At 32.8% G+C, this 25,453-nt stretch overlaps 1 protein-coding gene across 14 annotated transcripts; it reads right to left on the bottom strand.

Annotated features, from left to right (window-relative positions):
- Positions 1-19,042, bottom strand: LOC133330323 (cytoplasmic dynein 1 intermediate chain). Of its 14 annotated transcripts, none has more exons than XM_061538779.1 (10): positions 18,852-19,042; positions 18,641-18,787; positions 18,452-18,576; positions 16,428-16,490; positions 15,305-15,325; positions 11,364-11,411; positions 2,286-2,459; positions 1,921-2,216; positions 1,384-1,849; positions 1-517 (listed from the first exon to the last, which is right to left on the bottom strand). In XM_061538779.1, the coding sequence occupies exons 1-10, from the start codon at positions 18,992-18,994 to the stop codon at positions 3-5; spliced, it is 1,998 nt and encodes a 665-aa protein (XP_061394763.1). In that variant the 5' UTR covers positions 18,995-19,042; the 3' UTR covers positions 1-2. The 14 variants fall into 14 exon arrangements, with proteins under 14 accessions (XP_061394763.1, XP_061394766.1, XP_061394764.1 ...); XM_061538782.1 differs by having other exon boundaries at positions 2,286-2,438; XM_061538780.1 differs by having other exon boundaries at positions 2,286-2,435.
- Positions 19,043-25,453: the final 6,411 nt, after the last annotated feature.

Below are 25,453 nucleotides of genomic sequence, written 5' to 3'. Positions count from 1 at the left end.
ATTTAAACCTCATCGCTTTGATTCATTTTGAGCTCATTTAGTGTAGCATTAAATCTAGACCATTCATCCCTTGATGGTTGTGCCAAATGATCAGCCACATCGTAGACATGCAGACGACCACTGTCATCGCCCACGCACACATGCTGGCCATTTGGCATCCATGATACACGATTCAATGCTGGCGCATTTTCGACAACAACTGATGCTGTTGGTACTTCGGTGTCTTGATTTAAATTCCATAAATCTAGACGACCGCTACCATCGACAGCAGCAAACAGTGCCGGATGAACGGGAGACCATGCTACATCCATAACATAATCGGAATTATCTTCAAATGAATATAGCGGTTTGTTATCCTTCAATGACCACAGCTTGATTGTCCAATCAATGGATGAGGTAAGGAACAAATGACTGAAATCAGGTGATGATTGATTGTAATGCGTTGAAATGCCAGTTACCGGACCGATATGCTTTTCGAATGTTTCATTAACACCAGATCTCAGGCCGTGACGAGAAGCTGAAAAAGGAGATGAAGAAAAAAGATTTGAATTTAATAAAAATTTCGGTTTTTTGTTAGAATGAATTTTGGGGTATTTCGGTAACAAAAAGGCATCATCTTCGGAGGTCTTTATTATACAATCATCAGTCGTCATAAGATTCCGGAGACTATTTTTTAAAATCTATCATATCTTTCAATAGAAAAAAATCCCGAGTTCCTGAAAACAGATTCTATGGAAACAAATTCTTTTGTGCTTTGTTAATTTTCGTACAGAAGTATAATTGATCTGCATCTGAAGACTGATTTTCTTATATAAAAATATATCACTTACTGAGAACTATTGCTTTTTAAAAAAAATCATTTGCCGAAGTCTATTTTTCCATTAGAAAAAATTCTCAGTTTTCAATAGAAATAACTTCAAAGCACCTGAGGATATATTTTTCTTTTTGTTATTGCAAAATAGTCAGGCGTTTTTTTTTAACAAAATCCTCAAAAAATTAAGAAACTCTGTTTCTGCTTCTACGATTATCTTTTGTCACATACAAAAGTTGCAGTGTAAACCCGGATTTGCAGAAGGCCATTAGAAAAATTCTCAATTTTCTTTTAAAATAATTCCACAATTTCAGATCTTAAAGATTACATTCTCCAAAGGAAAATTCCTCACTTCTTGAGGATGTGAGGAATTTTCTCCCAAGGACAACCTTATTTCAATATAAAAAATTTTCAGTTCATTAAAACAATTTTCCATTTACCGAGTGCTATATTTTATATAGAAAAAGTCATTAGTTTCCAATAGGAATAATCCCATAGTTCCTGACGACAACTTTTCCTGAGATTTGATTGAAATACATAAAAGAACATTTAACACATTTTTTCACCCTTACCTGAATACACATAACCATCTTCGCTGCCCATTACCAAACTATTTATCTCATTTGCCGGGAATGCCATACATGTTATGGCTATGGCTTTCTTTTGACTCTGTTGCAGTTCCATTGTATCCTGAGGTTGTGACAACATATCCAAACTCCATGAACATAATTTACCATCCGATGAAATCGATATGACATTATGAGCATTTTGTGTTCCCACCATTTGTAGACAATACACCGGGTGGGTGTGAGCTGCAGCACTCAAGGGTGTACGCTGGATGGGTGTACGTTTTTGTACACGATTATCCCAGAGTACAACTTGACCGGAATAGGTACCGCCCAGAATTAAATTGGGATTGAATTTAGCAAAACATGTTGACATAACGGCACTCTGACAATGGAAAACATCTTCGGGTGTGTGTTTTTTGAATTTGGTATTCCAAACCATAACAACACCGTCCGGTTCATTGGGACTTTCCTGGGGAGGAAAAGAAAAATACATGATTTTAAACACATCAAATAAATATGTTTGTGTGGTAACGAACTTACCTCATTATTGTGATAGGAAGCCACTACCAATTCAGGGAAATGTGAAGACCAATCCATGCATGTAATGCAACGATTTTTCGACCAGCGATCATCATAGAACACACGATTCAACGATAGACGTGCATGTGATTTTTCATCGTTGGCCTCCTCATTGTCACCGATACGAATGTAGTCCGTATAAATATCGACATTCTCCGATAAGGCTCTCTCCATAATACGGCCAGCGCGTAATACAAACCTTTGGAAGTCCTCCGACAAAATAATCATTTGTTTTTGTTCCTCAGATAGTTCTTTGACTGCAAGGGGAATTACAAGGCAAATTAAAAACTAAATACCACATTAAAAATTATATTTTGTTTACTTACTCTCCTTCTTTTCCTCTTGCTCCTTCTTTTGTTCCAGCGGTGTAATGGCTGGGGCAACATCCTTCACCGTTGGCAAACCATGTGTCAAATAGCCAGGCGGCAATTTCGAGGTGAAACCATCCAAATGTGGCATCGAACTCTCTTCGTCATCTCCTTGGGCATCAAATGCAAGCACTGTTTAAGGTATAAAAACTAACACAGCTAGAGGAACATGACAATCGACAGAACAGGAACAAATTCTACTATACTTTTTTGTAATTCGTTTCTTTTCTTTATTTCTGTTTTGTTTACTTTTCTCATTATTTTCGTATCCATTTTGTAATTTACTTAGAAAAACTTAAGCTTTTTAAGACATATAAAAGCCATGTTAGATATTACTTACAAAAATTAATCACATTTTGTAATTAACAGGTTGTCTTAAGAAAACAACTGAGGTGCATTTTGTGTGTGTTTTTGAGAAGGGGGAAGCAGGTTACAACAAACAATAATTGAAAAAAAAATATAAATGAATAAAATACTTTACTTTCTTTTAAACTTATAAGCAGATTCGAAATATATGTTAAATATAATGAGGATTTTTGAACTCCTGCATGCTACCTAAAAAGTGAATATATAGCATATATCTGTTACACATACACTCGAAACTTCCCAAAAAAGGCTGTTAAAAATCGAGACCTATAAAATATGAATCCAGAGACTTGATCTGTGTTTGTCGGAAGACCTATAGTTCGTCACAAAAGGGGCAAAAAGCCGTAGCAGAAGTGATGTACCTTATTAGTCTTTAACGTGACAAAAATAGTAAAAAGTCATCTCAAGTCCAAATATGTCTGATATATTTTCTGTGTCGACCTCAGACCATTCAAGAAATGAGAGGTTTTATATAAATAAATATGTCTTCGAATTTGAAGATAGAAATTTAGAAACTAGATATCTTTGAGGACCGTTAAAAAATGTTTTTTGTAAAGGAAAGTCTATTGATTTTAGAAACATTGTAAGGAATCTCTGATTTGTCTTAAATACTGTTGAGAGTTAGAAAGTTAGTATTCATGACAATGGCTGAAGGCATTTTTCTCCAAGTACTAGACTAGAGTGATTGGAGAGCTTTTTAATATACGCTTAATAGAAGGTCAGAACTTCTTTATATTTGACAAGTTTTCTTACGGGAGACTTAAAGTCCATTTACATAGTAAAGAGGATTTTTTTGAATAGAAATAGAAGGGAAAGATTCTCGTCTATAAAATGACGAAAACCTCAAAAGGAATTCTAATAAAAGGTCAGAAAGGATTCCTAATATAACCCTGTAGGTCTTCCCAAGAATATTTTTTACATATTTTTATTTAAGACCGGGAGATTTCCTTATAAAATACCTGTAGGTTTTCTCATGTAAGTACAGCACGGTTTCTCATGTAAGGTATTCTAATAAGGAAGTCTTCTTATAGAAATTAATGAGGTCATCTCATAAAAGTCTCGAATACATTTTCATAGATGACTTGTTTTTCTCATAAAAGGTCAAAAAGTCTCTTCACAGAGGACTAAATGTTATTTATTTTTTATAAAAAATCTCAAAGACTTCTTGTAGAAAACCAAATGATTTTCTCATAGAAGGTCCGAAGAATTTTTTATTGCATACCAAAATGTTTTGCTACAAGAATAAATGTGGATTTTTTCTACAGGGAAAAATATCGAAAGAGGCAAAAAAAAAAGACCTAGAGTTCTTTTTTTTATAAAAAAAACACATGTCGATTGGTGGAGAACATTTTAATAGAAGGTATACTTTATAGATGGTCAAAACTTCTATAGAGGACACATGGGTCTTTTCACGGAATTTTGGAAAGTCCATATAGAAAGACGTCCGGAAGGATTTTTTTTAACAATAAAGCTTTCTTTACAGAACATCAAAAATATTTTTTATAGAAAGCTAGAAAACCTTCGCATTATAATAGAAGACCAACAGATCTTCTCCAACATAATCATGTGATCTACTGTCGATATATTCGACCTACATTTCGATATTCAATCCAAAGTTCAAGACAATTGGTTTAATAAATAACCACAAACTCAATTCTTAATCCCGGTCGGAATAAGGCAATCTAATACCACACAATTGCCTCAAATATTTAGATAACCCTCCGAACTTAATCTTCGTAACGTAATGGTAGTCCTCGCAAAATAAGAATGTCATCAGAGATTCAATAGTGTACAACAACTTTGCACAACCTATCCACATACGACTGCTGAGGAACAGACCGTGAATTATAACACAATATTTGTGGACGTCAGTAGTATTCGGAATTTCGACTTAGAGAATTCACATTATGAATAGCAAAGTAAGAAGTTCTGTAAGGTAGTTGTGGTAGGAAGACAGTTTTCAAAACCCCACTCAAGAAATAGGAAAATTCGGGGTTTACTATATGGACTGCTGAGATGAGAGTGCCTCTGAATATGCCTCAATATCCGCGGAGTCTCATTTTACAATGTGGATCATTTGACCGCACATATTACAACTCTTGACACTTGACAATTTACAGTTACAATCAGCTTAAAGAGTTGATTTTGCTGGCTCTGTATACACAGGATATCCTGATCAGAGGGGATTGTTACAAAATAAATTCGGGAAGCTTACCGCATTACCAACATACAGAAGGGTCGGACAAAATCGAAAGGCATTAAATCACCCATCAACGAACCTTCTTCTGAGAATTTGGTGAAGTTTACTAGTAGTTGATGCCAATAAAGCATCGCAGCTCGAATATGGAACGTTACCATCTAGTCAGCAGAGGCCGTCATTTGATTCTCCATAGAAATAACCACAATGCAGTGGACTGGATGGCATATGGGGTTAGAATTAGGGAGAAGGAATTCCTTCTGTACAGGTAACACTTCAAGATCGCGACAGTCACTAGAAACAGCATCCTGCTACAAAGAAGCCGTAATTGCTACAGACTGTTCAATCTTCTGTCTCATATGCATCTATGAAGACAGTTCGCAGTAAATTTCGAATCCAACGCCGTTCTGAAGCGACAACTCGGCAAATGGTTCCTAATGGCCAAAGAGTGCAATTATTGAAAAAAGCTGATCCTAAAGGCAGGATGTTGTGAGAGCCATTGGTTGCTACTCGATTGGCATCTAAAGACCATTTTCGTAACGGACGAATTTGGCCATTAACAGATAAATTTTGATAGGATTGATGTTTTGAATGTTATAAACAAGGTTATAAAATAATAAGACTTTATTCAACAGTTCAAGCTCTCAAACCCCATAAAACGTCATATTCAACAACATATGTCTGATTTACCGGCACAATTTTCGAGTCCAAGGTCCTTTGAAAATTTATCCAAGAAGGAAGTAGGGAATAAAGTACCTTATTACAACCCCAATAAATGATCACAAAATTTGAAATCGTTGCTTTTATTGTAGCTGCTATATTGTTTTTACAAAATAGACGTCGAGGAGGGCAGATGTTTTAAATGCTACAGTAAATTCTCTTCAAGTGCATTTTTACTGGCTCTTCATTCTACTGATATCCAGGATAAGGCAGTAAATTATCTGTAATCCGTTTGACCTCAGAAGAAAAATATTCAAGTTCTCGGCTCTTTTAAAATATTGACGAGACTGAATAAACCAATTCTGTTGAAAAGAATAAATGAACGATTGTTAGAACGCGGGTAGACTGTGAACTCATGTGCCTGTGACGAAACAATATCCACAGTCTGTTGCAGTAATACATATAGGGTATCCTGAGGAACAACATCCTGTTGCAAAGCTATCATGGGGGTGCTGCCAGGTTGTATAATTATGAAATTATCATATCGACAATTCTAAATGATTTCAAAAATGTTTAGAGCATGAGTCTTTAATGTAGCTGAGCCATATGTAGATATTATGTATTACTAATCATTTAACTATATTTTATATACATCACTTCCATCTTGTATATACAAAATTCCTTGTGAAAAAATGAGATTTTAAAAATATTAAGAAAAAAATGAGTTTTGTGTTTTTGGTTAGAAACATGTTAAAATGCAGCTTTTGTATGGCAATTAATCAAAATTAATTCAAATATATAATTCAAGCGTGCAAAATAGGGTTATTAAAAAACAAATGAACAAACACACAATTAAACATTTCGAATCTGCAAAGTTGTAAAAGAAAATAATCAACTAAATAATAAAGAGGAAAAAATGTACATTTATATAAAACAGGAACAAAATATGGTGTTTTTTGTTATAATGTTGTTGTTTGTTTACCACACATACAAGATTTACCTTTTTCTGTAAGGTGCGCAGATGTCTTATAAACTGTTTGCAAGAGGTTTGAAAAGGAATAAAACTACTTTAATGGTTGGATTATTGATTTCTATTCGAAAAAAAAATGGAAAATGTGAACATCAGTTTGCCAAAAAACTAGTTTTTATGTAATGTTTAGATTTTAATTTTGGTTTAGATCGATTTCATTTTATAATCGAACCATTAAGTATGATTTAAATGAGAGAAAAAAGAAGGAAAATAACACAGATAAACATATGTATATATTGTTTGTTTGTTGTATTATGAATTAGTTTTGAATTTATACACACACACACAAAATTAAATTTGCAAGTTTGTACATAAAGTCTGTTTGTTTGAGTACCTTCTTTTTGGACCAATTTTTGTTTGTTTGTTATCAAAAAGTTATCATTGCACAGTAAAAGAAAATGAAGAATAATTTTGAAAATCTGAATTTTGATTTATAAGCCGGAGAAAACAATGAAAATTATATTTTTTTCTGGTGCATCAGTGCAAGTCAAACAATTCGATAGTTTGTTTTTACATATTTTTTAAAATTAATTAAAGTGTAATTTAATTTTTTTTTTTTCATAAAAAAAATCTCCACCCAATTTTTTTGATTTCAATTCATTTTTGTAATTTCTGCTTGTAAGTTTTTTTTATTTTAAAATTAAATATAGATAAACTTTGTTTAAGAATAAATGGCTTAAAATTAATTTTCATTCTTAGTGGTGCATATTTTTGGGCGCAAAGAATTATCAATATAATAAGGGGCGAATTAGATGACGCCAACGATGAGAAGAAGAGGGAGGGATCCATTTTTGTTGTTTATGTTACAAGTTTACCGATCAATGAATACAAATTAGGAACATTGTTGCTGTTAAGTGTGTGTTTTCTTTTAATTGTTTTGCCAAAAAATTAAATTTTTGAATTTTATTTATTTGAAAATTGTATAAATATATTATTTTATGGAAGGGAGGTATGTGTAATGTGATGAAATATTACTAAGAAATGTAAGATGTTATTTCCCCAGAATAAAACCAGAGTGGTGAGTAGAAGTCTATCAATAATAAAAGATTCAATTTTATATAATCGATATTTCATTAGAAATCGTTGTAAAAAAACTGAACTTGATCAAAATTTAAAAATAAGCAAACCAAAATTGAACGTTTTGAGGAAGTATGATCACAGAGAAGCAGAAATTTGGAACTATATTTTATATTGCACAACTCTGTTCAGTCTATACTGAACAAAAAGAAACGACATACGTCAAATTTAACGACACAATTTTCCAGTCCAAGGTGATGTACCCAATAATTTATGTAATGTCACGGTGAGATACAGGACGAATCGGAAAATAATATGTCGTATAAAAACTTTTCTCATTAAGAATGTCCTTCAATTAATGATGAGTGATGTTGCTAGTCAACGAATTTTTGAACCCAGAAGGAAGCAAGGACTTAAGTTCCCAATATTGTAATGCTTGTTTTTATTGTAGCTACTCTACTGTTTTTATATAATGGGCTGATGTATAAGAGTTGGGGGTTCTTTTCAAGGGTCATTCTACTGATATCCAGGCCAAATGGATTTGATGCACTCTAAATGCAGAAAAGTTTGCTATTAGAATTTAATTTAAATTTAATGGGAGAGTCTTAGAGGAAATGGCCGAGTGCCAATGGTCTTTAGATTGATCCTCTTATAGATGTTGCCTTGGTACCCTAATTCCCAAATGTCAAAAGAGCAGTGGCAAACCTTTGTCGCGGGAGTGACCGACTTTATGGTTGTTTTAAATTACACAAATGACAATGTTGTGAGAAAGAGCAAGTCACACATCAATCTCTTTGAGAACTACCATCTAGTCAGCAGAGACCATCAATGGATACTCCAAAGAAATGTTGGAAACCCCACGGTCAACTCCAGCATCTAAATGTGTTAAGTCTAAAAAGACATTGGACAGGAAGAAATATCGGTGGTCAAGACCCTACTACAATTAGATATAACAAATTCCTTCTGATTAGGCGGCACATAAAGTTCACGAGGAAGTACGAACGCGGAACTCTTAATCGAAAGAATTTAGAAATTGCGTGCAACGGCTCCCAATACCTCAGTGAATGTGGTAAAACGAATAATAATAGGCAGGAAAAGTGCTCGGAGCAACCGCAACGACTTCAATGGGTTAAAAAAATGCACGAACATGTATTTCCTGGTTTGACAGCCCTTGGTCGGATTCCTCAGAGTCAATCCGGCATTGAACCGGCCGTCGTGGGTTTGCATCGTAACATATGCAGATGATTGTACGATTATGGCGTCAGGGCCAAAAATTGATGACATTTGCGAGAGGCTGAACCACTATCTCGTGGATATCGCAGACTTTTTCCGGTCGAGGAATATGGAAATATCGGCATCTCCGCTGTCCATCTGTTTACCACATGGACATCGGAGATGCAGCTGTACTTGAATGTGCAGGTACAGGCATCCACAATTCCGAACACCAATTACCCCAAGGTTCTAGGGGCCACATTCGATAGTCTTTACAACTCGTCCGCGCAAGCCACATCGTTTTGCGATAAAGTCAGGAGCAGAAACAAGGTTCTCAAGTCGCTAGCCGGCAGTACTTGGGTAGCTGACAAGGAAACCTTGTTAACGACTTACACAGCAATATACCAGTCTGTCGTAAACTATGCAGCGCCAGTGTGGTCCGCTAACGTCAGAGCAACGCAGTGGAAAGTCTTCAATCCTGCCAGAATGCCGACCTGAGGACTGCAACAGGGTGTCTCCTCATGATCCCAATTGACCACTTACATGAGAAGACGAAGGATCCTTCCTGTGCGTCAACACAACAAAATGTTGTCGATGCAATACCTGCTTGGATGTTATAGGAGTAGCCATCCAAATAGTTAACTAATGGATAGGCACCTACCAGCTAGGCATGTCAGGAAGGATCTCCATGATTTGGAAAGGGAGGTCCAAAGGTACAAAAGGGAACCTCTAGATCAAAAGGTCTATCAAGCAGGGTTGAATCGTATTCACACGGATGGAGTTGAGGAAGCAATTCGAGCATATCGAGAATTCGAGATCACCCGCCTACGATACCTGCAGAAGAGCAGCAGCTACCTCGACAAACCAGAGTGGTCTTGGCACAACTAAGATATTGGGCACGAATTGACATATAACTGCAAGCATGTGGTAACGGACCACACGGCATGCTATACCTATTCAACTGCCCAGCCAAACCCACTCACCTAATCCCATTTTCTCTTTGGACCGATACAGGTGGTAACCTTTCGAACTTATGCATCAGTATCGACTAAAAGGGACAGTGAGAACACTACCACCTTCTGATGACCAAAGAGTAGTCCTCCAAAGACCATTTACCTTACGGACGAGGTCCAGGTTGTAAGATTATCCTGCACAAGCAGTCCAAGTCAATCTTAGTCCATCACAGATTATTATATATGAAATCGAAGAATGCATAACTTGCCGATTGGAATCCATGTGAGAAGATAATATCAATTTGGGTAAATCCTCCTCTAATGAAATTGGACTGAATGGGTACTCGGTGAGCATTTTAATATTTTCAATACTCGGCAATATTTCTAAGGAATCGAGTACTGTTTTCTTCAGACACACGCTCTAGAACCACTATAAATATGTTATAGGTTTCACAATAGATGTATAAATGTAAGTTTAATTTGTTCAGTTCAATTTTGGTTTGTACACATAGATAAATCATTTTCTTCATGCTGCTACAACGATTTCAGTATTTTTTTTTCAAATTTTGTGTTATTCACATTATTGTGTAGTAAAGCCAGTGTTATGAGAGAATAAAAACTGGGTAGCACTGTGTTAATGCATGCTTTATATATATATATATATATATATATATATATATATATTTAAAAGTGATTAGCAATATGTTTGTATGTATATCAAAAAGTATGAAAATATTATTTTGAAATTTTGAAGCATTTTTAAATTGTTTGAATAATTTACCAACACCAATTAAACTCACCTGATATCCTACTAGTTTGCAATAATATTCAAATGGTTTTATTTGCCACGTTATTGAGATATAAGTCTGAGTGGAAAATCAGACTACCACCAGATTTTTTTAATTATACAAAAGAATACCGAAAATTATAATTGGTAATACAAATTCTATATCGTGAAAAAAACATTATTTACAGAAACCATTTTATTTGGCAAATAATTTGGATAGATTCTAAATTTCGACTGATATATACACTTTTAAAGCCTCAACGGTTGTCAAAGGACAAGTTCCAAATATTTTAAAAATGCTTCAAAAATTTTATAGCTTTAGATATATTTAGTTATAGCTCATCTGGACATTACAAATTCGTGCCAAAATGCATGAATCGGTAATAAACAAGCCAAGAGACAATGGAAAACCAAGAGATAGACAACATTTACAAAAGCATTAACACAGACAACGATGATGAGTGTGATGGATGTGAAAGAAGTTTACATATAACAAGGAAATGATACCTACTTAAAGAAATATATTCGAAGTTTATCTATTATTCCTTATTTCGAAAAAGGTGAGTGCATGTTATTATTTGAAAATGTTATGATTTAAATTGAATACGTTTTTTAGAAACCCAAAATATTGTTTGTTTACTTGAAAACTACTAGACGATAAGTTTCCAAAATAATGAATAAATCAAGTTTTAATTTCTTTTCATTTACTTTTTGTTGTTGTTTTGTTCAAAACGCAGAATTTTGACGTTCCTATTTTGCTTCATGTCGATTTATTCCGTTTACTGTGGGCGTATAATTTCAAAAGAGTACCTACCTGTGAACTCATCCTCCCATTCTAAACCCGGATTTAGATTGTATTCATCTTGAAAAATAGAAAATTAAAAAAAAGAAAGATGTTGCAACATTGTTGTTCTTGATTGATTTTTTTGTTTGTTTGGAAATTCAAGAAGATTTGAGTTTGAAAAATAAAGATTGTTTTTGTTTTTTTGTTAAAGAAATAAAAATTAAGAGAGAAAAAAATATGTACGAAAAACAAATGAAAATAAAATGGAACCCCATATATGTATTAATATATTTCAAACTAGCTAACTAACCATTAAACAAATTGTTGTAAAAATGTAGAAAAAGAGAATGAAGGGAATGCAGTTCTAAACTACTACACCATCCATAATATGTGTGTTTTAAAAAATATTTTATTTGTAATTAAAAAAATATTTCATATGGAATAAAAAATACGCTTAAAATTCAATCCTATTTACAAGATATTTAAAAATTGTCCATTACATTATTGTTGAACTCACGCTCAACATCCAAGAACGCCGAGATTAAGTGTTCTGAATCCAACACCCAAAAGTTGGAAGTTCAAACGAAGAAGGCATATTTAAGGACAAGTTTTTACAGCCAAAACGGGAATCATTGGCATGCAAATACTACTGTGCGTTATTAAGGCAGTAAACTATATTCAACCCTTCTGAAAGGGCTGCAAACTAGCAGTTGCATCTGTTTAGAATTGATTTTATAGCCTAATGGTCAGCATATAGTTTGTCAAGTTATTGAATCAATATTGTGTTCGGAAGATGCTCTTGGAAAGGGCGACCTTGACATAACATACGTAAGAATAGGGTCAATGAATTTAAAACTATGTAATATTCGTCCGATCTTTCGGCTTTTCGACTCCAGATTCACTCCAGTAGATGAGCGAATTGCTATAATCCGCATAAAAGCGAAGTTCTTCTACATCAGTCTTATTTGCGCCCATGCTCCGACCGAAGACAAAGATGAGCAGACCAAAGAAATATTTTACGAGCGCCTAGAAACAGCATATGATCGCTGCCCTAGCCATGACATTAAAATTCTGCAAGGAGATTTTAATGCAAAAATCAGCCTTTATGGAGAAACATTCGACAACGGCATGAGGTTGATTGACTTCGCGGCAGTAAAAAACATGGTAGTTAGCAGCCCGAGATTAAAGCATCTCGATATACACAAGGCCACCGGGATTTCTCTTGATCAAGCAACGAGATGTGAAAAAGGCAGCGTATAGGGCAACCCTGCAGATAGTAGCAACACGTAATGTGATGGAGAATTATCGGGAGAAAAGGAGAGAGGAGAAACGTGTTTTCAGAAAAATGAGCAAATCGAGATGTACAGGAGTCAGAAAATTTTACCAACGAGTAAAACACCAAACCGAAGGCTTTGGTGCAGGCATATCCTCCTGTAGAGATGAAGAAGGAAACCTGGTGACAGATACAGACAGCGTGCTGAGGATCTGGAAGGAGCATTTTGAAAAGCTTCTGGTATCAAATAGTAGCGGCGAAGAGGATACCCCAGAATCAATAATAGATGGTGGTGTAGAGTGTATACCACCTAGCCAAGATTAGGTCAGAATAGCAATCAATCGGCTGAAGAATAATAAAGCAGCAGGTGCCGATTAGTAAAATTTGGCTCGAGGAATGCATGCTCAATGATTGGAACCGCAGCATCATGTGTCCCGTGCCCAAAAAAGGAGACAAGACGATATGTGCCAACTATAGAGGAATAAATCTCCTTCTCATCGCATATAAAGTGTTATCCAGCGTGCTGTGTGAACGACTATTGGATCATACCAATGCGGCTTCAGACCTAGCAAATCCACCATTGACCAGATTTTCACTCTGTGCCAAATCCTGGAAAAAAAACCCACGAAAAACATATCGACACATCCCAATCCGTTCAGAGGTGTTTAAAGCCATATCTGCGTTTGCATTCCTGCAAAAATAATTCGGCTATGCAGGATAACTTTAACTGGCAGCAGTTAAAGTCGGAAAAGATCTCTGGGCTCTTTAATACCGAACGAGGATTAAGACAAGGTGACAGTTTGTCCTGTGACCTTTTTAACATACTGCTGGAAAAAGTCATACGAGAGTCATATGTTACTCGCCTACGCCGATGACATCGACATAATGGGTCGAACATTGGGAGCGGTAACAGCCACCTTTGAACAAATTAAGAAGGATTCTGCCATAGTGGGTCTGGCAGTAAACAACGAGAAGACCAAGTTGATGGTATCAACGCGCAAGACGTCCAAGACAGCTTCGAGGAAGTCAAAGATGTTATATACCTCGGTACCGCCATAAATAAAACTAATGACATCAGTTTTGAATTTCGGAGAAGGATAGTGTTGGCCAACAGATGCTACTATGGTCTGAGTAAGCAACTCAAAAGCAAGGCCACCTCCCGTCAGACCAAACTCACACTCTACAAGATGCTGATACTACTACCCCCTATATGGATCCGAAGCATGGATACTTGCGCAAGCAGATAAAGCAGCTCTTGAAGTGTTTGAGAGAAAATTTCTCGAAATATCTATGGGCCGATCTGTGTTGGCGGTGAATATCGCCGTCGAATGAACCACGAGCTATAACAGCTATTCTCGGACATTGGCATTGTTAGACGTATTGAGCTGCAGCGACTACGTTGGGTAGGTCATGTTCTGAGAATGGATGAAGATGCCCCAGCCCAAAAGGCATATAAAAGCGAACCAGCTGATGGTTCACGCAAAAGGGGAAGACCCCGAATATGATAGAAAGGTCAAGTGGAAGATAACATTGCCAAATATGGTCTTTCAAATTGGAAAAACTGCGAAAAAGACCTGCCAATGGAACGAAAGTTCTGTCACAAGCCAGCTAAGTAAGTAAGATCTTTCGGCATATAATAAATTTCGAAAGAATAAATCGAATTATGAATTTCAAGTGAAAATAAATTACAATTGAATTTTTTAAATTACAAATAATCTTTTTTTTTTAATAACACATAAAAATGGTGTAGCTTGTTTTTATAAAATTTGTCTATAAAAAATAGAAACAACATGCAAAAAACATTAACAAAATGTTAAACCCCTAATAATTTGCTCGCTAAGTGATTGAGAATTATTTATGAAAATTAAAAAATAAATATAACGGGAATTTGGTTAAACACAAGTGATGATATCAAAGTGTTTAATTAGAAAAACAAATTAATAAAAATAAATAAACATCTATATAATTAAATATTAATGAATGATTATATTTTTGGTTTGATTTGGGAAGATAAACCTAGAAATGTTAGAAGAATTTTAAAAAACTAGAATTAATATTAAGAAATTAAAATTAAATAGAAAAAAACATTCTACAACTTATTTAAGTGAACTTAAAAGAAATGTGGTATTTTTAATATTTTCTAAAAAATAAAATATCCACTAGAAATATAAAAATAATATTTCTTAGTTATTATTGAAATTAAAAAAATGGGTGGAGAATAAAAAAACAATATATAGTTGATTGGTGGTGATTATAATTATTGCTCTCGATTACAAAGTATATATACAAATAAATTATGAAAAAAAAGAATAATAACAATTTAAATATTATTGAAATGCCATATTTTTTGTGGATAACTAACTTGTTTTTGAAATCAATTATTGTTGTTGTTGTTTTTGGTTAAACAAGTTCGTTGCGAAAGTAATGGAGAAATTAAAACGAAACAAAAAAGTTTGTTTTCTTTGTTGGTTGTTTTAAATCAAAAACATCTAATTGTTAAACTAAATAAAAACAAAGTTAAAACTAAACGATTAAATTTAAACAAAAAAAAAGATTTTAACCTATACTACAAAAAACACTTATACACAAAAAATTTAAATAAAATAAACATATCTAACTCGCAAATGCTAATATTTAAAAAAATAAAATTTCTACACGCATAGCTAGTACATTATACAATTTACACAATAAAACTCACCATAATAGTCCGCAGCATGAGCTAAAAGAAGGCAACAATAGAAGAAGAAGAAAAGAATATTTTTTTGTTATAAATTAGCAAATTAATGTAGACAGGATTATTTATCTTTTTTTATAGACTACACAATTACTTAAGATTTACAAATTATAGACTATTAAGAAAAGTCAAATGATTTCAAAATTATGTTGGCCTTTGGGGGAGGCAATCGTTTAGAAAGTTTTGTATAATTTTATTAAAGGTATTCTTTGCTCAACATACACCAAAATAGATACATACTAAGACGTTGGGTATTGGGTATATACTTATACATAGAATCGCTTTTTGGGTCGATTTATGAACTAGATCTTTGGACATTTTTAAAAAGGTGACTCATTGGACTGCTTCTTATACTAAGAAAACTTTTGGATACCGCACTTATGAGGGTTTTTTTTTTAATCCGAAAGGTGTATAATTGTTTTCAGACCTTATAATTGCATTAAGCATAAAAATGACCGATATCAACTCCAAAATATTTGCAATCCATCTTATCGACGAACCCGTATAGCTTCTAATGCATTTTCACAAGGCCTTTATCGGACAAGTTGGACATATGTACTATTGTGGTTGCTCATCCATTACAGATTTATAATTTGAAAGTCGTAATATGTTTAATAAAAAAAAACTCCAAAAATCATTATCAATATATTTTCATTCTGAAGACAAGCTAAAACTAGCTTCGTGGGATTAAATTAATGAAATGTAAATATTCTCAAAAAAATTCTCAATAAGTACATAAGTCCATACCAAATCCCCTATTATTTAATTAAATCATTTGACTTTTCTTGTCTACACAAAATCGAATAAAGTGCTTCACAAAATAATTATTAATAATAATGGTGTATACAAACAAATTTCGATTTTCATCAATATAGAAAAATAAATTTGTTATAACAAGCATATACTTATGCAATGTGTGATATCATGAAAAAGATCAGAAAAAATAAATAATTAATTAATGCAAAATCTTAAAACAAAGAAATTGTGCATTAAAAGTAAACGAAAAATTAGAAAGGCATTGTTTTTATAGCAAAACAAAAAAAAATAAATTTGTTTAAAAATTAATTTTTTGTTTAATTACCAGTACCTTTGCGTGGTCTCCACCAATCCTCCATATATCCTGACAGAGGTGAGGAGTGGCAAGAAAGAACTGTATTTGTTATTTTATTTCACTACGATTTTCATATTCTTTTAATAATAATAATATAATTAGAATAGTATATAATAATATAATTTATATGATTAGCTAGCACAAGAAAACGTTCATAAAAAATTATTTTTTAATTATAGGATTGATAATACATGCCAAATGTATGCAGACACACAGTTGCTTTATGTTTTTGGGGAAAAAAAGAAAAAGTTACCAATTTGTTTTGTAGAGGAGAGTAGGATGAAGTTAAATTAAAACTATTTAAAGAATATTGAAAATTAGTATGGATTGATAATAAATATAAGAATATATTTTAAATAAAATAATTTGTATATTAATTGAATTTCTCAAAACTGACCACTTATCGAAAGTAGGATGAAAAAATATGTTTTTATTCATTAACCCAAATCCTGCGCCAGACATCAAGAATAACCTGTTAAAGATACTGGAATGTCGGACAACCACTATCTGGAAGTGACGTGCTTGTTTAGACAAACATTTTTGCTTGTACCAACATGAAAAAGTGATTATAAAAATTACCAATAGATTTGTATAAGTAAACGAACTTGTCGCAATAGTGTAAAGGTGCTACTTCAAAGGCATGTAGGTCTTATTAGTATGACATCTCAATTTAGTATTGACGCAGAAGTCTGGTAGTACGGAGAACATAACTGATAATCCATATTTGGAACAGACAAACTAGACTGTGTCTTTAGGGGATATACCCAGTATTATACTTTCAATCGTATTGACACTACGAAAATACCCTTTAAAATCATAAACACCCCATACTCAATTAATCGTCGGTAGGTAAATCTGACCTAGCAAAAAGGATAACCTAGTATTTATTAACTTTTTTGAGTTAGAAAGTTTCGAAGCGATAGTGAACTGAAATGATTCGACGATGGAGAACAAATAATATTATTAGTCAAAGTAACGTTTATTTATAACTATATGACGAGATTATTATATTTTGACGAGAGGTTCTACGAAGTTGTTAAAATTAAACTAATATCTAGAATCAAACTAAATGCATTCTACAGACATGTGAACTATAGGACGACACATTTCTCAAAATAACATTATTTGAAAATCATTACATTGGAACATAACACATACCAGTAAAATTATTTTTTTTTTCGAATTACATCTAAACATTCTACATGCTCCATTACTTCTAAAATGTGATGTTTTAATTCAATTCAAAATGTCTTTCTTTGAATTTGTAATTTGTTATTCCATGTTTAATGCAGTTGATCCAATTCGTTATTGTTATAACAATAATTGCATTCAAAATTACAAAATATTTTCATTACTAACTATTGAAAGTGTTACCTTGAAGCGAAGTTTCGGGGTAAACAAAATAGTTGATCTCCCAAAGAGATTTTTTTTTTATAAAAATATCAAATTGTTTTCATGCCAGAATTCGATTTAAAATTTAGTGGCTTATCTTTATTCAATAATAATATTTCAAATCGCTTATGACAAAAACGTTGATGTGGGAATAAAGCCTGCAATTTTTTCTAAACAATCCAATTTCATGGTCCCTAATTTAATTACTTTAAATTATTTTGTTTCATTTAAAAAAGCCTAGATTTAAATAATATATGAAAGAAGTATAACAAATAACATTAAAAAAATGTTACAATTTTGTTTTTAACTCAACGAATGCTCGTTTGAAAGGGTACGATTTTATAAACATGCCATAAAAGCTATGGTCTTTTACAGGGTAAACGGGAAATGACAAATAAATATAATATGACGTATGACTTTAAGAAAAACTTGTACGAAATTTAATATAAATTTGCTTTTGCAAGGCATTCACTTAATTTTGAAAATCAATTAGAATAACTTAACGTCAACAGGATTAATATATAATAGAAAACAATTAACAGTGTAGATATATATTAATTTTTAAATAGGGGAGAATACAAATAAAAAAAATATATAATAATACGTACCATCACGATCATGGCCACCAGTACTTTGTGTTTGTGTTTGCTTAGAATATGTAAGAGGTTCTTTTGGTGGAATGCTAGTTGTCTGGACATTGCAAACAGTCAAGCTTAGGGGCTTTTTGCCAGCACTAAAAAAACAAAAAATAAACCATTAATATATTTTGAAAATACATATAATCTTGGAAACTTTACCTGGGTCCATTCATATTTGTTTGTAAACTGGCATCGGGTGTTTGAGTATTAGAATTATCTGAATTTAATGAATTCACTGAAGACAAAGAAGTTAAAACTTCTGAAACGGGTGCAACGCCCAATGATGAAAGCATCTCATCCAAGTCCCTGAAAAAGAGAATAAAAATTAGAACAAACTTTATTTAAGTAGTTTTATTGTGATATATCTTACTTGCGTTGATCTTTATCATTATTGTTTCGTACAGCAAGTTCTTCCATATCCTTCATTTCTTTTTCACGGCGACGTCTGTCCTTCTCTTCACGCAAAGCGGCCAATCTGGCCTTTTTACGTTCTAATTCCGCTTTGCGATCCATATTGTTATGAAATTTATTTGTGACACTTGATAAGTGGAAGTTGTTGCCTTGTATTGCCTCTCGAAGACCTAATGTGTTTTTTAACTGAAATCAATAATTAATATCTGTTAATATAAAAATAAGTTATTTTTTAATTTTTTTTTTAAATCAGAATATAACACGAGATTCAATGTAATATGTGTGATCGTAGACTAGACAAAGGATAGGATTATAAAAATACAGAAATAAAAATAACATTATAATAGATATACCAAAACTTGGACACCAAATTTTTTATATAATAATCAATATTGTGGAATTTGCGTCCGAACATACTATGAAAGAGGTAAAACTATGAATTACCCGGTATTTGGGTGTATAATATACAAAAATGGTATACATCTTGTAGTCGTATTTCAAAAAAACCTAAGTATTTCGTGGTTTGTCATGATTGCTTTGACATTTACCACAGATAGCCCTAAGGGCCCTTATTACAACGACTCAATATTTTTGAAACAACATCGATACCAATTTAATTTTTGATTACGAAAATATAATGATCTTATCAAAAAATACTATACTTCCTGTATTTAATATTGACCTAAGACTATCACCCGTGGGCACATGTCACAAAATCGGCAATGGGCGGCATGTGGGTGTCAATAGTTCTGGCAGGTATTTTGGAAAAAACCTCAGTTCATTACACCGTATTTTGAATAAAGCATCGGGACTAAAGGCTTATGCAGTTCCCACACCCGTAGTGATTGCTGATTATGTACTTGCACATTTCCATGGCTAAGTCTAAAGTAAAATTTCCGCAAATGGGTTTCGGAAAACTAAGAGTTATTGTTGACTTCCAGAACCAAATCCTGACTTTTTGTCCGATTTAAAGTTCGGCAGAGTCAAAGAATCTTCCTATTACGACAATGAGTTATGGTTAATCGATTGCGTTATCGAGACTATATTAAAGAATTTTTATGGTCGGAATAACGTTACCGTTCCATATAAAAACAGACGGACTATTGGTTCTTTACAGTTATCTCTTGAAGAGGAATCAATTGGGCACAACGATTTTGTGATTTAACACCTTTGGGTCATGTGAGTGTCAATTCAAGACCTCAAAAATAGAATATTTGAGGCTAAAGAGGACATTCCCTCATTTATTTTAAACAATTGCATTTTTCTTTAAATACCATTATGGCTGTTTAATATTTAATTTCAGTTCCTTGTAAAGAATAGATAATTTTATTATTTTTCTCTGGATATAGTATATAGAAGTATATACAATTTGAGTGTGGGTTACTGACATCATAATGCTCAAGTGCATACAATGTTTTATACATAAGAACTGCACACTTGACCTTTGCTTGCAATCAAGTTTTAGCCAGATTGATATCTGCTAGTTTGACCGATATATATTACATCAATAATGGTTAAGGGGATATTTGATTCCATTTTCCCTTTCTGCCACTTATTGAGGAACATTTTAGAACGATTCGGAATGAAATCTACAATTCTGGCAGTTACTAATTTTCCAGTTTGGTCAGCTTTTGCCTTTTAACGGCTCCTTATGATCTCTAGAATTGTCTGTTCCTTTTGCAGATTCGATATCCTCAACGAATCCAACAAGAACATAACAGTTTTACATTTACAATTTTCGATTAAAAACACCGGTACTTGTACGTGGTCCTTATAATACCGGTGTCAACACTATGGACGGACATTGGTGTAGAATACACACCTAATGATACTGGTGTCAATACTCTAAACATTAGTTGGGCATTTTCAATGAAGACAATATGGTTTTGTGGTTGTATTACCAAAACATGCTGATGGCTACTGATCTGATTTTCGTGTATCAGGAAGGAAAACACCTCGTAATTACATGCAAATAATTATTATAATACATTTTACAGAGAAAAATCAAATCACTTAAATCCGGCTGCCGACCTCTGAAATATAGTATATCCATTTCACCATTCACTTCGCTGACACCTTCTATTCACATCCAATATTTCCAGCAATATGAAAAACAGTATGCAAAAAATCAATTCTTGGGTTTTTGTAAAAAAAGGTGTATCTTACGAGTCATCATCAAATAAGGCTTTGATGATGTCACCAACCAATAGCTCTTTGTTACCAATTTCTAGTGGTATGAGGAAGTGGAATTAACTCTATTTACCACATCTGTAATAGAAAGATTTGAATATTTTCTTATTTTTTATAACACGACAATAAAAAATCAATATCTTTGACCAACACTTTGTCGTAATCATCTACAAAACCCACAATGCCTTTTGGCCTGCAACCAGAAAAAAAACTCTCCGAATTGTATAGGCCAGACAATCAGTCAACAAAGAGAGAGGGCGGGGGTAATAGGCAAATACATTTTTAATTTCATTTTCACACTGCAGCTTTTCATTTTGCCAAATTTTAACTTATAAATTTCAATTTCCTTCATAATATTCCAATTGGATTGCATTCACAATACCTATATCTTAGTATTTTATATGATTTTATTAACTTTTCACGCCTTGAATTAAGTACTTTTTCTAAAACAACATTATTTTTTCGACTCCGTACACACAGTATACAATTCAGACCTTTTTTGCGAAGTTTCTCTACAATTCTCTCTGTAAAAATTAATCATTCGGTGTTGTTGTCTCTGTTGTGTCGATGTTTCTGTTTCATTCTAGTCGGCAGTGTTGCCCAGTCATTGGGGATGAAATGAAAAACGTCAAACCAAATGACAAGTCGGATAGATTTATCGTACAACAGTGAGGTTGCATATGTTTTATTTGAATGGAACGTAAACGTGACGTTGTCGTAAGTGTTTAAATTAATGTTGATGAGAATTGTGGGTTTTTAAAAGGAAAATATTCGAATAAACCGAGAAAAAAAGGAAAATATTGATTGAATTATATGAATGAAATCTGCTGCTGTTTCGAATAAAAAAAAAATATTCAAATTTAGTTCAAAATAAAATTTAATATACAATATTTGTGTGCAAACATTTTCAGAATTATGAGTCGGTCTAGCTATTGTTCTGTTCAGTTGGTCTGTTTCCATATTGTAAGAATCTACTGGATTTTACTATTTAGTTTCTAGCAGTACGAAAACAGTACAGTTCTGGAACGAAAAACTAGTAAAAAAATTATATGACAATGCTTCAAAATCAACACAAAAGCCAATCGGCCAAATTTCTCGAGTAAACATTTTATAAAGAATACTCCATTTTTTCTTAGGGTCGTACCTAAATTATGGTGCTCTGTACAAAAATACTCAACTTCTCACCGTTATAGTGTTTCTTAGACGTCCGTATTACCCAAAGACTTTATTTGCAATTGAAAACGGCGAAAATAGATGAAAATATTTTTTTAATTGATCGAAAAATGTTTACATGTATAGAAAAACAAATTTTTGAATGATAGTTCGTTTACATTGTACTGGATTTCGTTAACTCAGTGGTTTTTAATTGTCAATTCCTTTGAATATATACCAAATAAATCCTCACAAAGCAGGTTAACCCGGTAATTCTATTTTCAAAGAATAAAAAATTCAAAATAACCATTGTCAATGTTGAAAATTTTCAACTTTATATTTTGATACGCAATGCGTATTTGGGTAACATTCATTGAAGTACATGTATTTAACTTTTGAGGTTAATAAAATCGTACGCATACGCATGAATTTAGGTACGACCCTTAAAGTCTGTTCAAAGTTTTACTAGAAAACTAACAATGGAGGCTTTTGTATTACTGAATAAATAAATAAAAGTAGTAAATTCTGCTGTTCTGAAACAGAACTTATGTTCTGAAACAGAACTTATAATTATAATGCAGGCCAATTGTCAAAAAATGTTAGCACCCATATAACGACACTCCTCAATACATACTCGGTATTTTGGACAGGTTTTTCAATTTCAAATTGTTTGAAAAATAAATTCAATAAAAGTTTATGCATGTCGAATGGCATATTAAAAAAAAATAATAAAAATATATACCTTATGTTAATAAATATTTCAATCTTTTATTAATATTGCTCTTAAGATATAACTATAGATGTTACATGTTATATTTGTAGATTATAGAGGCTGGAAACTTCAAGATAATAAACATTTTGTAATTTTTACCACTGAACACATGTTGTGCGTTTATTTCGAAAGAGTATATTTTTATTTCAATTTTGAAAGCTGAATGTTGTCAAAAGTAAAATGATGAAAAAATTGGAATCATATGTCTGCATGAGACTACCTTGTGTAATTATGCCATGAGCTGAGCATTGCTTTCAAGATTAACCCATGGTTTTTAAAGCTTATATTTTAAACGTTTTATAGGCACGGAACTTGAAAATATTTATAAATATAAATGATTTCGCAATTTTTGCCACTGAACTCATGAAAGAAGATATTTTCATTTAACACTAGATTGCCGAAGGCGGTCATTTTGACCGTTTTTCAATTTCAAATACAAAAACAATTGTGTATATTATGACAAAGCTTATTAAAATTTGGTGACTTTTTGTACCACATAGAACTACGTTTATTAATCATAGTAGCTGCTTCTCCCCCTCTGTCATTTCCCGTATTCACATGTGCTGTACCAATAGGTTCGTTCGTTTACTTTCCCAGTAATATTTACTCAGTAAGAATTTGCAGAGAGTAAATACGAATTTTTCCTTTTCAAGAGAGAAAACTGCAAAAAGTAAACGAACAACATCCAGTAAAAAGATTGTTTCGACACAGCTGATTAAAACAACAAACAAATTGGCGCAAACTATAAAACAGCATTTTTATTAGAAAAATGGATAACATGCGGAAAATTGATGTTGTTTGTTCCCCATAAACATTTAAAAGGGTTGTGACCTGTTATTCCTGTATCTGCAATTGATATGGGGGTGGACATAACCGATGGTGTTCCAGACATGTTAGGGATGCACACTTTTTTGTTTCGATTTGGAACCTAAAAAATCGTTCGCCAATTACTCTTATTACTCTTATTTTTAAATACTTGCGTTTTCGTCATCCATTTTGGTATTTAATGATACAAAATCAAAATAAAATTCACAAAACAATCAATTTTCTTGAGAACAATTTTTTGTTTGTTTACAAAACATAACAAAACAGCTGATTAAATATCAGCTGATGGTACAAGAAAATTCTTACTGAGTAAATTTTCCTTGTAAGAATTTGCAAATACTCAGTAACACAACTGTCAAATCTGCTCTCTCAATTCACTTTCTTTTACTGGACTTTTGGGTAAACGAACAACATTTTGTAATAATTTGTACAAATTCGTACAAATTATTGAGTAAACGAACGAACCTTATATTGACTAAAAGCGGTCGTTTTGACCTCTTGTGAAGTATTGAATAATCGAACTACTTTTATTATTAGGTGTGTCTGGTTACTTTTCCAGTAACATTTATTCAGTAAGTTCTAGTTCAGAGAGTAGGCCTTTTTTACTCTCTTTTGCGATAATACTGAAAACAGTAAACAGACAACATTTAGTAAGATTTAGCAAATAAACAGCTGGTTCAAGAAAATATTTGATTTGCGCCAAAATAAACAACAAACAAAGGACGAACACAATTATTTGTATTGCATTTAATATTAAAAATAAAATGAATAATAAAAGAAAAATTGATCTGGTATGTTCCCCGGGAACATTTAAGCCCCCTGCATCAATACATTGCCTTCTATCTGGAACTTGCCTAAAAATATATAAGGAATTAGTTTCTAATTTAATGAAACTTTGCATTACTTACAAATTTTCTCCAGCTAAACTCCAGCAACTTTGTTGTTGTTCAACTGTCAAACTTGCTCTCTCACTTGACTTTCTTTTACTGGATTTTTGTGTAAACAGACAACATTTAGTAACATTTGGTAACAATTGTTACCAAATATCGAGTTAACAGACAGAGCTATTGCTGCTTACGGAACTGAACAAATAGGACTACATAAGTCCCAATTTAGATTAGGCGAGTTTACTTGCGGCAAGTCTTTGTTTGTAGGAGAGAGGGGCAAGGGGTATAGAAATGAAAAAAAATTGCTCGTACCGACAATTTTCTGACAATTCGTTTTGTGTATTTCGTATTTGTTTACATTTTATATATATTAAAATGTAAAAAAACAACAAATAAAAAATATTTTGGAAACCGAATTGCCTTGTATTGACGCATGGAGCAAGTTCAAAAGAGAACGATAAAAATTGCCGCAAGTAAACTCGCCTAATATAAATCAGGACTAACTGTGAACTATTTTTATTAATTTAAAGTTGGCATCATTGCATATAAATGTAATAGAGTTGCCATTTTACATTTCCGTTACCAAGGTGACTTTTGAAATATAAACAAATAAAATCAAAAATAAGAGACGTCAATCACTTTACACAATTAATGTTTTTTTAAATTAAAAACATTACTAGAAAACAATGGCTGACGTAGCCACTGCTGTTGAAGAACCCAAAGAAGAAGTTGAAG

This window comes from Musca vetustissima, unplaced genomic scaffold, assembly GCF_032173495.1.
Source record: "Musca vetustissima isolate MV318-11 ecotype Yass unplaced genomic scaffold, APGP_CSIRO_Mvet_v1 utg8857, whole genome shotgun sequence".
NCBI lineage: Eukaryota > Metazoa > Arthropoda > Insecta > Diptera > Muscidae > Musca > Musca vetustissima.
Note: the sequence above shows the minus strand (reverse complement) of the source record. Positions and strands in the feature narration are given on the sequence as shown.

What these genes read in the sequence shown, in the direction of transcription:
- LOC133330323 (XM_061538779.1), bottom strand. Translation starts at nt 18,994, where the DNA reads ATGGATCGCAAAGCGGAATTAGAACGTAAAAAGGCCAGATTGGCCGCT. An exon ending in AATGATAAAGATCAACGCAA is followed by an intron (nt 18,788 to 18,851) that starts GTAAGATATATC and finishes TCTCTTTTTCAG; the next exon opens with GGACTTGGATGAGATGCTTT. An exon ending in TCATGCTGCGGACTATTATG is followed by an intron (nt 11,412 to 15,304) that starts GTGAGTTTTATT and finishes CTATTTTTCAAG; the next exon opens with ATGAATACAATCTAAATCCG.